The following is a 12,839-nucleotide window of genomic DNA, read 5'->3' on the forward strand; positions in this document are numbered from 1 at the left end:
TTGAAATATTGATATTTCAAGAAAATTTTGCAAAAAACCCCCACAACAAAACTGATGAAAAGATAGATGTGAAACAATACTACTACTTTTAGAGTCATTCTGTTGTGCAAATGAAAAAAAAAAAGATACAATTTCTATCAGCGGATATTATTTATATACCATATGGCACAGCAGTTGACAATGTGTTAGTTAAAAATGTACTTTTAAGAGCGTTTTTATTTCAATTACAAATATTACAACCACATCAAACAACTCAAAACCCACATTTTCACTGAAAAGATCATTTTTAATGAACACAAACTAATATCCTGAATAATCTACCCATGTATTTGAAATGACTGAATTACTGTCCAACACTACAGGAGAAAAAAAAAAAGAAAGAAAATTCACTTGTAAATATGATTTTTCTTTTTTTTTTTTTTCAGCTGTGTGGCTCAGTAAGCGCCTACTTGGAGAGGTTCTCTGTTATCAGATCCTTTCAAGTATATTTTCAGAAGACTTTGTTAGGAGAAAACCCTGAACCCTGCAGCACATCACCATTAAAATCATCACCGCCCCGTCTAACCAAAGAGGTATATCCTGATTTCCATTTTATTGGCTAAACTTCCTTATTTAAACCCTTTACTGTCATGAGGACACCGCTGTCCTCATGGACATGTAAATGTTTTGAGTTGAGACAAGTTGAGAGGTTAATCACCTCCATTTGCCTATTTTAAATCACAACACAACGCTTTATGAAACACGGTCCCTATGAGAAGCTTCCCCCCGTAGACAGTTGCCACCGAAGAGCCCATGAGCACATTGCCATCATCTGTATACACCTGGGTCACCACGGGTTCATCTGAGAGAATGTTCTGGATGCGGATGACCTATAAAACAAATAAAATTAAATGTACCAAGCATAATCAGGCGTAATAAATAGTTAACACCACCACCTGCATTATGTCTTAGGAGAAGGTTAATGTTTTTATGTTCTTCTGTTTTGATAGCAACACAAACCTCTGAGCCTGGAGGGTCTTTGGGATCAAACAGGAAAAGCTTCTTTGAATTAATGTGACAGCCCAGCCAAAGGTCGCCGGTTTCAGGATCCACTTCGACGTTGTCACAGAGTGAACCCAAAGGCATAGACTGGTGAGGAAACAAAAATTACTATGCATCCAAAGAAAACTGTGAAAAAAAAGTAACCACTTGAGAAAAAGCATGCGCCATACCCATAGTTGGGCAATACAGAATCTGCTTTTTGACCTTTGCAATTCTAAAACTTTCCATGACTTTTGTCCTTAAAACAAAATATTTGTAATAAAGGCAAAAAACATTTTTTTAGAACGCAAGTTGCCTTCATTTTTATTAGACCACTACACAAATGATTAAGTTTACTGAAATTTTCCATCCAGTTGATCAAATATTACTGAATACTTATATTAAAAACAAAATGCCATTATAAAATCTGATGAAAAAGTAATCATAAACTAACTTTGATTTAAAAAGCACAGCAAGTTTGCATGCCTGAGTATTTCTACCTTTATTGGCGTCAGTGTGTTGTCTTTTTTCTTCTCCAATACATTCACACTGTGGTTTAATATGTTTGCCACATATATGTACCTATAAAGAAGAGGAATTTTTACAACCGTAAAGCAATACACACACACACAAAAGCAAACAGCCACCATGCTGGATACCCCAGGCAAGAATCCTCACCTTTGGTCTGGAGACATATTGATGCCATTGGCAAAGTGATAGCCATCAGAGACTACCTTCACTTCCTTAGGACTGTAGAACACGACATTGGTCCAAGGCATAAGCAAAATAATCTCCAATGTTTTCAGGAGATTGTTGTTGAAGTAGTGATCGTTGGTGGCATAAAAACTCTCAACCCCTACTGCAACAATATCATTCACACTGCAAAGGACAAAAATAGTCTCATATAAAAAATAGAATCATTTTTAAGGCCGATGACAAATTGTAGTAAATTTCAGATTATCAAAGAGTGTTCACCTGTGCAGTAGTTCGTGCTTTATGGTTTTAATATGCACTAGGGAGGAGCCATCTGCCACATATTTGAAGATCTCAATTTGGCTTCCAAACTGAGGATGATTAACAACGAACAAGTAGACCGTGCCATCTGACAAAGAAACACAAAAAGGAAAGCAACACTTTAGGAACTTCACAAACTAAGCTTTAGGAATGCAAGTGAGAGAAATGATGTAAGAAAACTTTAAATGAAAAAAGTGCCTATCAGGTGTTATGAATTTAATGTTATTTTGATTTTCATACGTAGACTCAAACTATTACATAGAAAAGAACCTTATCAGCAGATTTCATAGCAGCCTGGGAAAAACCATCCCCTCGTACTACGCTGTGCTTCATACGGAGGGTCTGGACTCTCGGCTGTTGAGAGACGATGGTTTCACGAAAGCGATTTTACCCAATCGCTAACGTTTGCCCGTGGCGTATGTTACGCGCCAGTTTGACACCATGGAGCTTACTAGAAATGTCCTGCAATGTAAACAACCATCCTCCACTGTGAAGAGAGAAGAGCTGGTCTGAACGAGGTGGCTGCTAATGTTAATCCAATATTTGGAAACATGGCCAACAAGAACTGAGCGACATTGTTCACTTCTTCAACTGTCATTTGCTAAAACTACAGGCAGACTGCAATTCTACAGCAGTAAAGAAAACTTCTTCTGTTTGCTGATTAGCCCAGTATAATTTTTTTTAAAAAAACTAAATTACTGGAAACAACCCAGGTCAAAGGGAGAAAGCCCAGACAGGGCTGGAAGCGAGAACTTTGAGTTGAATTGCACAGAAAGACAGTGGCCAGGCTAATTTAATGTGCTTAGTACTCATAATGTTTTACTGTTCTGCTCGTTCTAGAACAAGCGTAGAAAGCTGGTAGCTGATTTTTGTCAGGTGGAGAAGTCACTTGGCTGCTTTCATGAAAAATGAATCTTGTAGCATTTTGAGTAGACTGCCCAATAAAAGCAATTAGTTTATGAATGTTGTTTGTCTCGGCAAGCAAGTGAAAAGTGGAGGAGCCTTCTTTCAGTCAGCACAAAGTGAAGGAGGGGCTGTGTTGGCTTACTAAATCCTTCAAGTAAATAAAAAATTAAAAAAGACTGGTCACAATGGCATTTCTTTTGGCATTTCATTGAAAGGAGCTTAATTCGATTGAATTGTAATTTATTTTAAATACATACCGTACAAGTAAAGCGAATATATGTAAAAACTATTCAATGCGTATTGCAAAGAACTGGTTGGTATGCTGAAGTCCAATGCATTCAGGCACTGTGGTAATTTGGTGTTATGAATATATTGCAGAATAAAATGTTTTAGAAGGTTAAAGGTGGTAAAGTTGTTAAGCCACTAAGAAACTACAACTAAAAGTTGTCAAAAACAGCTGATGTAGGCCTGAAGGAACTTTTTAAAGAACACCTCGCTGTCTGCAGTCTGTTTGCACTAATCAGAGGTGATGGGTTATTACAACTTCACCGAAATTATTGCACATTTCCTAATATTGTGCAGCCCTATACTTTAATACCACAACCTGGCACAGACTCAGCAGCAACAGACAAGAGGAAGCTGAACAGTAGCTGTATGTCCTCAATTCCATAAACCAAAAGAAGCATCTTACCACTTGGATCTGTGTACACGCTGATGCCATGCGGGTTGAATGACTCCAAATCAAAGTTCCTTGGCATACGCAGCTCCACCGGTTTCAGATTAGGATCTTTGAGATCAAGGGTGTAGATTTTTCCAGGCTCACCCGAGGATGGGAATCCAGGAAACTTGAGTCCCTGTAAATATTTAAAAAGAAATAATTTAATCATAAAACAATCAAGCAACAAATTCTGATTATCGACAATAAATCCGACAATAATAAATGTCAACAGATTTAAAATGAAATATGGCCCTATGATTGAGTTTGCTGCACGTTTGCTTTATTATACAAGGGCAAAGACTTGGCTGCGTTACAAAATAAATACCCACACCGCTGATAAAGGCAAGGCCATCTCCCACAATGGTTATATCCTCGGAGCCATGTTCTGCAGGAGAAAATAATGAACCGCTACTTTAATATTTTCAAACACTGTTTTGGCTGCATTTTTGGTTGTTTCGTCGCTTGCCTATGTTTTTGAGCGCCACGCAGTTGGGGAGATGTTTGTTGCCCACCTCCCTGAAAATGAGGTGCCTTTTGCTGTCGAATTTAAGCAGAAAGTTACATTGAATGTAGCAAACAGGTTGAATAAACACAAACAAACCAGCTGACTTCCACCTTACCTAATATTGAGGACCCTCTCTCCGAGCAGGACCGAAAGTGCTGCTATTGCAATCGAAATGATTGCGAACTTTCCCATTTTCACAGCGCGACTGCAAACTTTTCACACAGTGCTTTAATCTTTATGGGCTCAGCCGCATGAGACGAATCATAACGGGAGGGGTCAATGCTGCTTTCAATAATGTAGGACAAATGACAACTGTTTCTTCTTGGTACAGACAGGGTGGTCGTATTGATTGATCGCTGCTCTGTTCGCATATTTTGGGTTGCGTTTAAATAGAGGTTCACCAGAACAAAAAATAATAATAGAAAACATTCATGGTTTTATTCATAGGACACAGGAGGTTGCTTTGTTTTGTGAGAATGTGAAGTCGCTGGCAAAAGTAATATCCAACACTACATAATTCAACGAATGCATCATTTTATGCACGTCTGTATAACAAGCTATTCACGCTTTAGTAACAGCTTTTTGTGTTTGTTTCTCACAGAAACCAGAAAAAAAAATCCCAAAGCAATAAGACGAAGTCTTTTATTTATTTTTAATTGATTGTTTGAAGTTACAAAATATTACGTAGCATAGTAAACCGCGAAGCTTTTTTTTTGTAACTTAAAAAGATTAGAAGAAATATTAGTTTTATTTGATTTACTTGATTTACTCAAACAAATAACCGGCAAATTACAGAATACATCGGCACGTTTTCACTGCAGTAAAAAGTCCTTTATGCAGCAAAAGTTTCATCCCATCATGGTTATGTGGTAGGAAGTGACAATAAATATGGATGGACGGACAATGAGCAAAATGTAGGCTCCCCCAGATTAAACTCTGGGTTTTAGACAACTTTGGACTTGATTGCCTTTGCTCTAATTCCATCCAGTGAGTCAAACACAAACATGTTCACATAAATTTGCTTGGCAGTCCCCTTTAAAACTGCCCGGACTGCTATTTATTTGATACTGTATGGGGTTCATTAAAAGATCTGGAAGTAAATGAAGTATTGAATGGGGGAAAAAAAACTCCAGAGAAGTGAAAAATGGCAGCGCTATCTGTGGTCTTGTCCTCGTACCATGTGCATGTAGAACATCATGGGTCTCAGTCAAAAACGTGTTCCTGTGTTTTTGAAGTTGTCCAAAAGATGCTAAGCCTGTTAATGGAGTTCAACAGCTGACTTTGGTTATAATAGTCACTTCACTTTTTGACCAAAGGCCCACCTGTTCAATGTCAGGTGTTATTAATGAGTGCAACTTCAGCCTTTAATCAACCCTAATATTTGTGACTATGGCTTAATCAAATGAAAAACAAAAAATCAATTAGTCTAAAAATTGGGCTAGTAATAAAAAAAAAGATATTTAAAACAGAAATGATGCTATGGCCATAATGACTAACAAAATCCTGGTAAAGAATGTTACTTTGTTAGCTGCCCAGCAGACAGTAACTGAAACCTTCAACAGAAAGGCTGTTTACAAAAAAAATGCAATATCATTGGAAAGTTCAGTGGAAAGAAAAGGTGCGGCAGAATGGGTGCAACTGGGATAATCATAATGAATTGTGCACAAAAAGCCCATTACAGTGTTTGCAGAAGTTACAAGGCATGACCTGCAGCTCGTTCAGGCACTTTAAGGACTACCACACATAGAAGCCTGCAGGACATGGGCGACAACTGGCCCATCCATTATGTTGGGTAACTCTTGAGCCAGCACCAATACCATGTTCTACCTTGGATAATAAAGGAGAAAAGCAACGGGACTGTTGTTCAAGAACTCCAAAGTACTTAAGCAACTTTTCAGATAAGTTACACTTGCTTTAAATTTGAAAATTGATGTCTCAGGAACAGTGCTGAGAGTCCATTAATTGCCGGTGATGGTTAGAATACTGCCTCGCCCCTGCTGACAAGCTTCATTGATTTCATTTTCTAAGCACCAGCTCATGCTGTCAAAAGTACCAAAAACCTGTTTTAATAACCATGCTATTGCTGTGCTTTATAGGCCAGCACAGAATCTCTGTGGTATTGTCAGAAACATGACACCAGACCTAAAAAAAAACAAAAAAAAAAAACTAAACCAACCTGGGTTTCACCTCCACAGAACCAACGGCTGACTCCATGCTTGCCAATGCACATTGAAGTGCATAATCTATACAGAACAAAGACATGCCTGTCAGCAGGCCGTTATTCTGCATTTGATTCACTTTTACTGGTCTAACAAAACTCAAGTTCTCTGATCAAATTTGGAGTTTTACATAAAAAAAACATTTGTAATAGACCTTTGTGCAATGAATCCACGAGTTTCACGTTTGAACTTAACCGAGACTAGGCGATATTGTAAGATTCTACTGAGGTGAATCTGCAAAATATGGAAAACAAGGTTCATTTTAAACTAAAATCGTCTTCCTGCCCTACACCACATCTACTCGTAGTTGACACAAACCATTTGTGGGATGGTACAGTCAATAACGTAGTGCCTGTAAAGCCCTGTTTAAATTGTTTATTTTTGAAGTTGTTTTTCCGTAGGTGATGACTCCTCCCAGCATAAAACAAAAAAAAAAAGTTACAAAATTGTCTATGTAATCAAAATCATGTGTAAGAGACTTCATAAAAAACAAACATGGACACTTACATACACATACAGAAGTGAAAGTAACATAAAGTTGGCAAACTATTGACCCTGTGAAACTCAGCATTGGGTGCATGCAACCTGACAGTAACTGTAGAATATCTACAAAAAAGTCCAATTAAAGAATGATAAGCATCTAACAACTTCAAAACACTAACAACTCCTGCACATTACATCGTGTGCAACCGGCGAGCACTGATAGGTGGGACACACCAGATCTCCCCGACTCCCCGTTTTGTGTGAAGTCACGTAAAGGTTTCACAGTGTAATACAGCAGGATCCCCATCAAACAGTTTCAAGCAAGACTGTATATTTGGAACATACAAAATAAATTTTATTATCCATTCTCTTTATGTCTACATCTTATTAGAATTTCTAGACAATGGCATTGTCAAGTAACACACCCAAATTAATGTCTAACAAACCCGACAGGTGCAACAATGCGGTTCTGTCAAGTCCAGGTGTCAAAATAGAACTGAACATGAAAAGTAATTTAAATCTTCTTTGTTATTGTCAACATAAAAAGAGGGGGTGGGGGGGTTGAGGAGGGGGGATATCCATGGCCCTGGCTCGCAGAGAGAGCTAGGCAGGGCATGGCCATGAGCACACGTTTAACACAGGTGAGGAAGTGGTTTCAGGGCTGGGCCCCGGTGGCTGCAGGGACTTGTGTGGCCAGAGTGTTTGGGGCAGAGATGACGGGCGATCCAGCAATGTTAGCCAGCGGCTGTGAGGAGGACATGGAGGTGATGCCTGAAAGGAAAAAATAGGGTTATTACTCATTTGCGAAGGCTAGTCTCATTCACAGCATTTAAAAAAACAACAACAACAAAAAAAACAATAATAAATTAGTGACTCAAAGTGTTCTGCAGCCTTTCAAGGAAATGCCTGTGCCAAGACTTTGACACCAAAACAATTTGTAAAAGAAATAAAGTGTGGTGCAGCAACTGGTCCAAGGTGACTCACCAGCCATCATACTCGAGGAGCTGACTGGAGTGGAGCTGGCAGCCATGCCCCCAGGAGTGGCCCCCCTTCCCTGATCTTTGACGATGGGATCTGAGAATATAATACAGCAGATGGATTAGAAAACATCTTGCCAGCATTCCCACATGTCCGTGTAAAAATCCCGTCGTATTCCTGACCATTTCATCCATATTTATGTATAATAGAGACGGATAGAAAAGAAGGACGCAAGGAAGAAAGTATAGGCAAGGTGGAAAGCATGACATAAGGTCATAGGGAAGGAAAGAAGAGTTCAAGAAAGAACAGAAGGAGAGGAAGGACACATGGTCCCATGGGGAAGAAAACGTAAAAGGAGATGCAAACAGAGAGGGGTGGAGGCACTACAGTGAAGAAAGGAAGGCATGTGAAAAGGGAAAGATGTACAGAGGTAAAGGTGGTAAATGTCATGTCAGCTTTAAAAGGAAATTAAAAACAAGGAAGGGCAGAACAAAATTAAGAACAGAAGAAATACTATTAGAGACTAGAAATAAAGGAAGGAAGAACAAAGAATTAGAAGGACAAAAAGAAGGAAGCAAATGGGAGGGGTATTAAAGGCTGCACGTAAACTCCACAATGTTAACAAAAAAAGAATTAAAAAAAAGGAACAAGGGCAGAAGCAATCGTACAGAAGTAGGGATGATCCATGGCCTCTCTGGCTGTGAGGCGAGCTTGATGGTCGTAGCGCAGCAGTTTGTCCAAGAAGTCTAGAGCCTCTGTGCTGACTAGGTGTTGGTTCTCACTGTGCACAAACCTCTCCCATCTTTTGCGGGAATGTCTGCAAATAAACGAGAAGAAAGGGAGACAAATTAGCTGGTCAAGTTGAGGCCAAACAATCCGTCAAACCGTTAAAAAGCAAAACAGTTGACTCGATGACGCACCTTCCCAGAATGTCATTGAACCGTGGATCCAATTCAATGTTGTACTTGTCGATGTAGTCATACAAGTCCTCTGTGCCAAGTACTTTTGCAATCCGCACAAGCTGTAAGTTCAGACATTTATCAAAAGTTGAGCTTAAGTATTCCACACTCAACACAATCATTAAAAAAATTAAATATTAAGAGTGTGTTTGGAAAAAAAAAATATATATAATAAAACTTGAAAAAGGCTTCCATAAGACTAAATACATTAACATTTTTAAATTACTTTTACTACAAAACCTGAAAAAAACCAAACTGCTTGTTTATAAGTTGGAAATGGAGTCAAATAATTACAATTTTACTAGAGCAGAACCCAGAAATTGACTGGAACTGGTTTATTTTCAAACAAACTGGGCCAACATGAGCTTTGAAAACTCAAAAGTCCTATTGGCTCGGTAATTATCGTGCACCCCTAAACAACAGTATTTGTGTTAAATCAAAGTGAGAGCGCAGTTGCAGCAACTAATGCTAATTAACAGCCAATCAGATCATTTCAAATGTTAGCTCTGCCATCATTGCCCGTTTTAAAATGGCACAACTGTTTTACAGCAACCATGTCCTCACTGATATCACCTCTGCTCACGACATGAATCATAATCATTCATTGCAGGAACTGTTTTGAGCCGTCGTAATTACAACTTTTAAGCAGGAATCTGAATAGGAAGAACCTTGGTAGGGCTTACAACAGATTGAAAATGTGCCACAAAACTGATTGGTGCATCTCTGTTAATAAAAAAAATAAAAATAAAATAAGGTGGGGACAAATATGCAGATATGGTAAGATTACTGGATTTTTTTTCTGTTTAACTTGTAGATTAATTTAACAGTTATTACTGAGGAAGGCATTAACCTGTCACTTATGAGAAATCTTATCTTACATTTAACAAAAGGTCTCACAGGGATGTGAGGCCAGGGTGTGGCTCTGCAAGACTAAAAGATGTTGTGCAATACGAGGGGGCAGAAAAAAAAGCACAAAAAACCCCACTAAACTTGTTTGGCTACCAGGATAAGAACTAAATTAAGTACCGGCCAGTATGAGATTCTTATGGTATGATAAGTAGGAGTAAAAATACCACTGCTTCATCCTATCACTGTATTTATACTAACATTTAAAACTGAAGAAAAAAGAAGAGAAAAACACATGAAACAACTTTATCCAAAGTCAAATAAGCTACTCTTCCTCCACCTGGTAATATAAGAATGTCATATATCACTTTTAGTTGTCATTTTGGCACATGCACATAAGAAAAAGGATTGATTAAACACTTCCTCAATCTCGTACAACAGCTGGTGTTAACCAGTTAAACGGTAAGACGTTCAGTAACCAGCCGAAAGAGAAATCTGTGGGTCTTAAAATTCAGGAAAAAAAAAAAAAAAAAAAAAGTTTAACATCCTTCTTCCAGCTAGCAGACCAGCAGTGGTCAGCAAAAAATGAGGGACGGGCAGCGTGGCTCCATACAGGAGGAGGAAAACTCAAAGAAAGCACTTTTTCTGGAATCTCACTGAATTGTGAGCTGATTTTTATTTTTTAACTGACTTTCGCACCGCTTTCTAGCCTGTGCTCAGACGATAAAATAACTCGCTGCGAGACATTACCTGGTCATAATTGTCATGACCGTGAAAGAACGGCTCCTTCCTGAAGATCATGCTGGCAAGCATGCAACCCAGGCTCCACATGTCCAAGCTGTAGTCATACATCTAGAAATAAGCAAGAAGAAGCAAAAATCTTTAACTGGCGTCTTGGCTTTCTTTCTTAAACACGACTTTAAACTCACCTGGTAATCTACCAGCAGTTCAGGACCTTTGAAGTACCTGGACGCCACTCTCACGTTGTACTCTTGGTTTGGGTGGTAAAACTCTGCCAGGCCCCAATCGATTAGACGGAGCTACGACAAGTTTAGTACAGTTTAATTATTACAATGAATCAGCGTCGCAGATGGTGAGAAAGACGTGTATATAAAGCAACCTAAGTTACCTTTCTGTGTTCATGATCGATCATTACATTATGGGGTTTGACATCCCTATGCATAATACCCATAGAGTGGCAGTAATCCAGAGCCTTCAATAAAAAAAAAATAAATAAATAAAAAAAAAACATTAGCAATTTTTATATTTAAGTAAAGCCGAAATACTGCAACACTGCTAAATTTAAGGCTACTTCTTACCTTTAAGATTTCATACATGTAGAACCGTATGTCAAAGTCTGACAGAGTCTGATACAATTGCTGAAAAAAATAAAATAAAATAAAATAAAATTAAGTGACTGTAAAAGTAAAAGAAGAAAAGAAAAAGAAGACAGAAAAAATGGTCTTACCTTGAAATCTGTGTTGTTCACATGTTCAAAGACCAGAGCTGGGGGTCGGGGGCAAAGGGGGGGGGGGGAACAAACACACAAGGAGTCGATGTTTATTTAGAAAAAATAAAAAAAAATGTATATCCTACCTAAACATTTTACATGACAACATGGAGCCCAAACGTACCACGGGATCCTTGACAATATCTAAGAGTGAGATGATATTTGGGCCACCCCTCAGGTTCTCCAGGATCTTTATTTCTCTCTTGATTTTCTTTTTCTTGACAGGCTGGAAAACAGAAAGAGAGTCCAGTGAATCCCCTGGAATGTCCGATCACAAACCAGTAAAAAGCTATGTGTGCCAGATGATCATCAGCGCACCTTCAGTATTTTAACCACCACCTTTTCGTTGTTTGTGATGTTTATGGCTTCAAATACTTCACTGTATTTGCCTCTTCCTAGTTTTCTGACGAGCTGATAGTCGTCTTGATTTCTGGGGAGAGAGAAAAAAGTTTGAGCATATATTCAGAAAAGTTGTGAGCACAAAGCTTCAGTATAAGTAAAGTCAGACTGATGTCTTGCTGTTCATTTTTATATTACCCATCAGAGTTGACGTGAAGCTGTCTTTTATGAGACTTACAAAATCAATATTGCAACACAAACCCATTTTCATCTTCCTAAGTTATTGTAAATACTTCACACAGCAGCTCCGCAACTAAACAGACAGCCTCTCTCCTACCTGCCGTAGCTCTCTTGAACAATCATGGTTGAGCTTTAAAACTGTGAACTGCTACTTGAAGTTTTAACTTATGCTAACAAGCCGAGTATGAACAGAAAGGAGAATCTGAAACCCTAATCAGGCGACAAGGCGAGAGTGTTTTTCTGAGGTATTTTTCCAATAAGACAGGCAGACAGGAAGAGCAGATGAATTCCTGAGAGCTCTGATAACACCGCAACCAACGCTCCGTCTGAGAGCAAGTTAAAAATCTCAGCAATGCTTCTGCATCTGCAACAGTGAGGAAGTAAACAACCTAACCTGTGCGTTTAAATATTAGCAACTTACAAGTAAACTTATTACTGACTTCACCAAGAAAGAGAGTCTGCTTGGCACAGCTCTCTGTTCTACTGCGGGTATTAATTAACGCAGGAAAATGTTCACCAGAAAACTGTTCTGTGGGTTAAGTCGCATAATGCCCGACACGCTGTCCTCCATTACTACTGTTTAGTAGTAAAGGAATTAGCAGCTAACAGTAGAACCAGAAAATGTTAATAAACGGAGGACACATAATAGTTAGAACCAATGGCAACCAAACCTACCTATTGTAGTTGTCCACTAATGAAGTTATGATGTAAAATTACTATTAAAAAAAGTTGCATTGGCCTCGGCCAGATCCATGTGCACACTTCAAGAAATAATCTATTTTAGACCAACACCCTTGTCCTTCTGTGTCAGCAGCAAAATTAAAGCATGCATATGTGCGTGCATTGAAAATAATAAATAAAAAAAATCCAAGGTTAATAATTTTAAAAAATAATATATAATGGACTTTATGGTGTCTTACTGTAGGATCACTTTTAAGCTACATACGGTTTTTCTATATGCGAGATAAAGTCCCTCCTACTTTTTGGCTATGTCCTAATTAAGACAATAACATTTTGGTTATGTTGTAATTGTTTATATTTTTTTCTCATTATTAGAACAAACACTTTGCCTTAAAAAAAAAAAAAAAAGAATAAAACTTGT

General features: G+C 38.3%; 2 protein-coding genes across 2 annotated transcripts; both read right to left on the reverse strand.

Moving 5' to 3' along the window:
- Position 1: 1 nt before the first annotated feature.
- On the reverse strand, positions 2-4,422 carry LOC106937746 (serum paraoxonase/arylesterase 2-like). The gene is made up of 9 exons (XM_015019412.1): positions 4,279-4,422; positions 4,125-4,195; positions 3,988-4,043; positions 3,632-3,794; positions 1,996-2,122; positions 1,699-1,899; positions 1,521-1,602; positions 1,000-1,128; positions 2-869 (listed from the first exon to the last, which is right to left on the reverse strand). Exons 1-9 carry the CDS (start codon positions 4,353-4,355, stop codon positions 708-710), a joined length of 1,068 nt encoding a protein of 355 aa, XP_014874898.1. The 5' UTR covers positions 4,356-4,422; the 3' UTR covers positions 2-707.
- Positions 4,423-6,742: 2,320 nt separating this feature from the next.
- Positions 6,743-11,596, reverse strand: LOC106937753 (casein kinase II subunit alpha-like). The gene is made up of 11 exons (XM_015019420.1): positions 11,477-11,596; positions 11,283-11,384; positions 11,117-11,167; positions 10,968-11,027; positions 10,778-10,861; positions 10,578-10,688; positions 10,399-10,500; positions 8,764-8,864; positions 8,512-8,660; positions 7,850-7,939; positions 6,743-7,636 (listed from the first exon to the last, which is right to left on the reverse strand). Exons 4-11 carry the CDS (start codon positions 10,983-10,985, stop codon positions 7,521-7,523), a joined length of 771 nt encoding a protein of 256 aa, XP_014874906.1. The 5' UTR covers positions 10,986-11,027; positions 11,117-11,167; positions 11,283-11,384; positions 11,477-11,596; the 3' UTR covers positions 6,743-7,520.
- Between the last annotated feature and the right edge of the window lie 1,243 nt (positions 11,597-12,839).

Source organism: Poecilia latipinna, unplaced genomic scaffold (assembly GCF_001443285.1).
Source record: "Poecilia latipinna isolate Pla-1442-1.1 unplaced genomic scaffold, P_latipinna-1.0 Scaffold2431, whole genome shotgun sequence".
NCBI classification, from domain to species: Eukaryota; Metazoa; Chordata; class Actinopteri; order Cyprinodontiformes; family Poeciliidae; genus Poecilia; species Poecilia latipinna.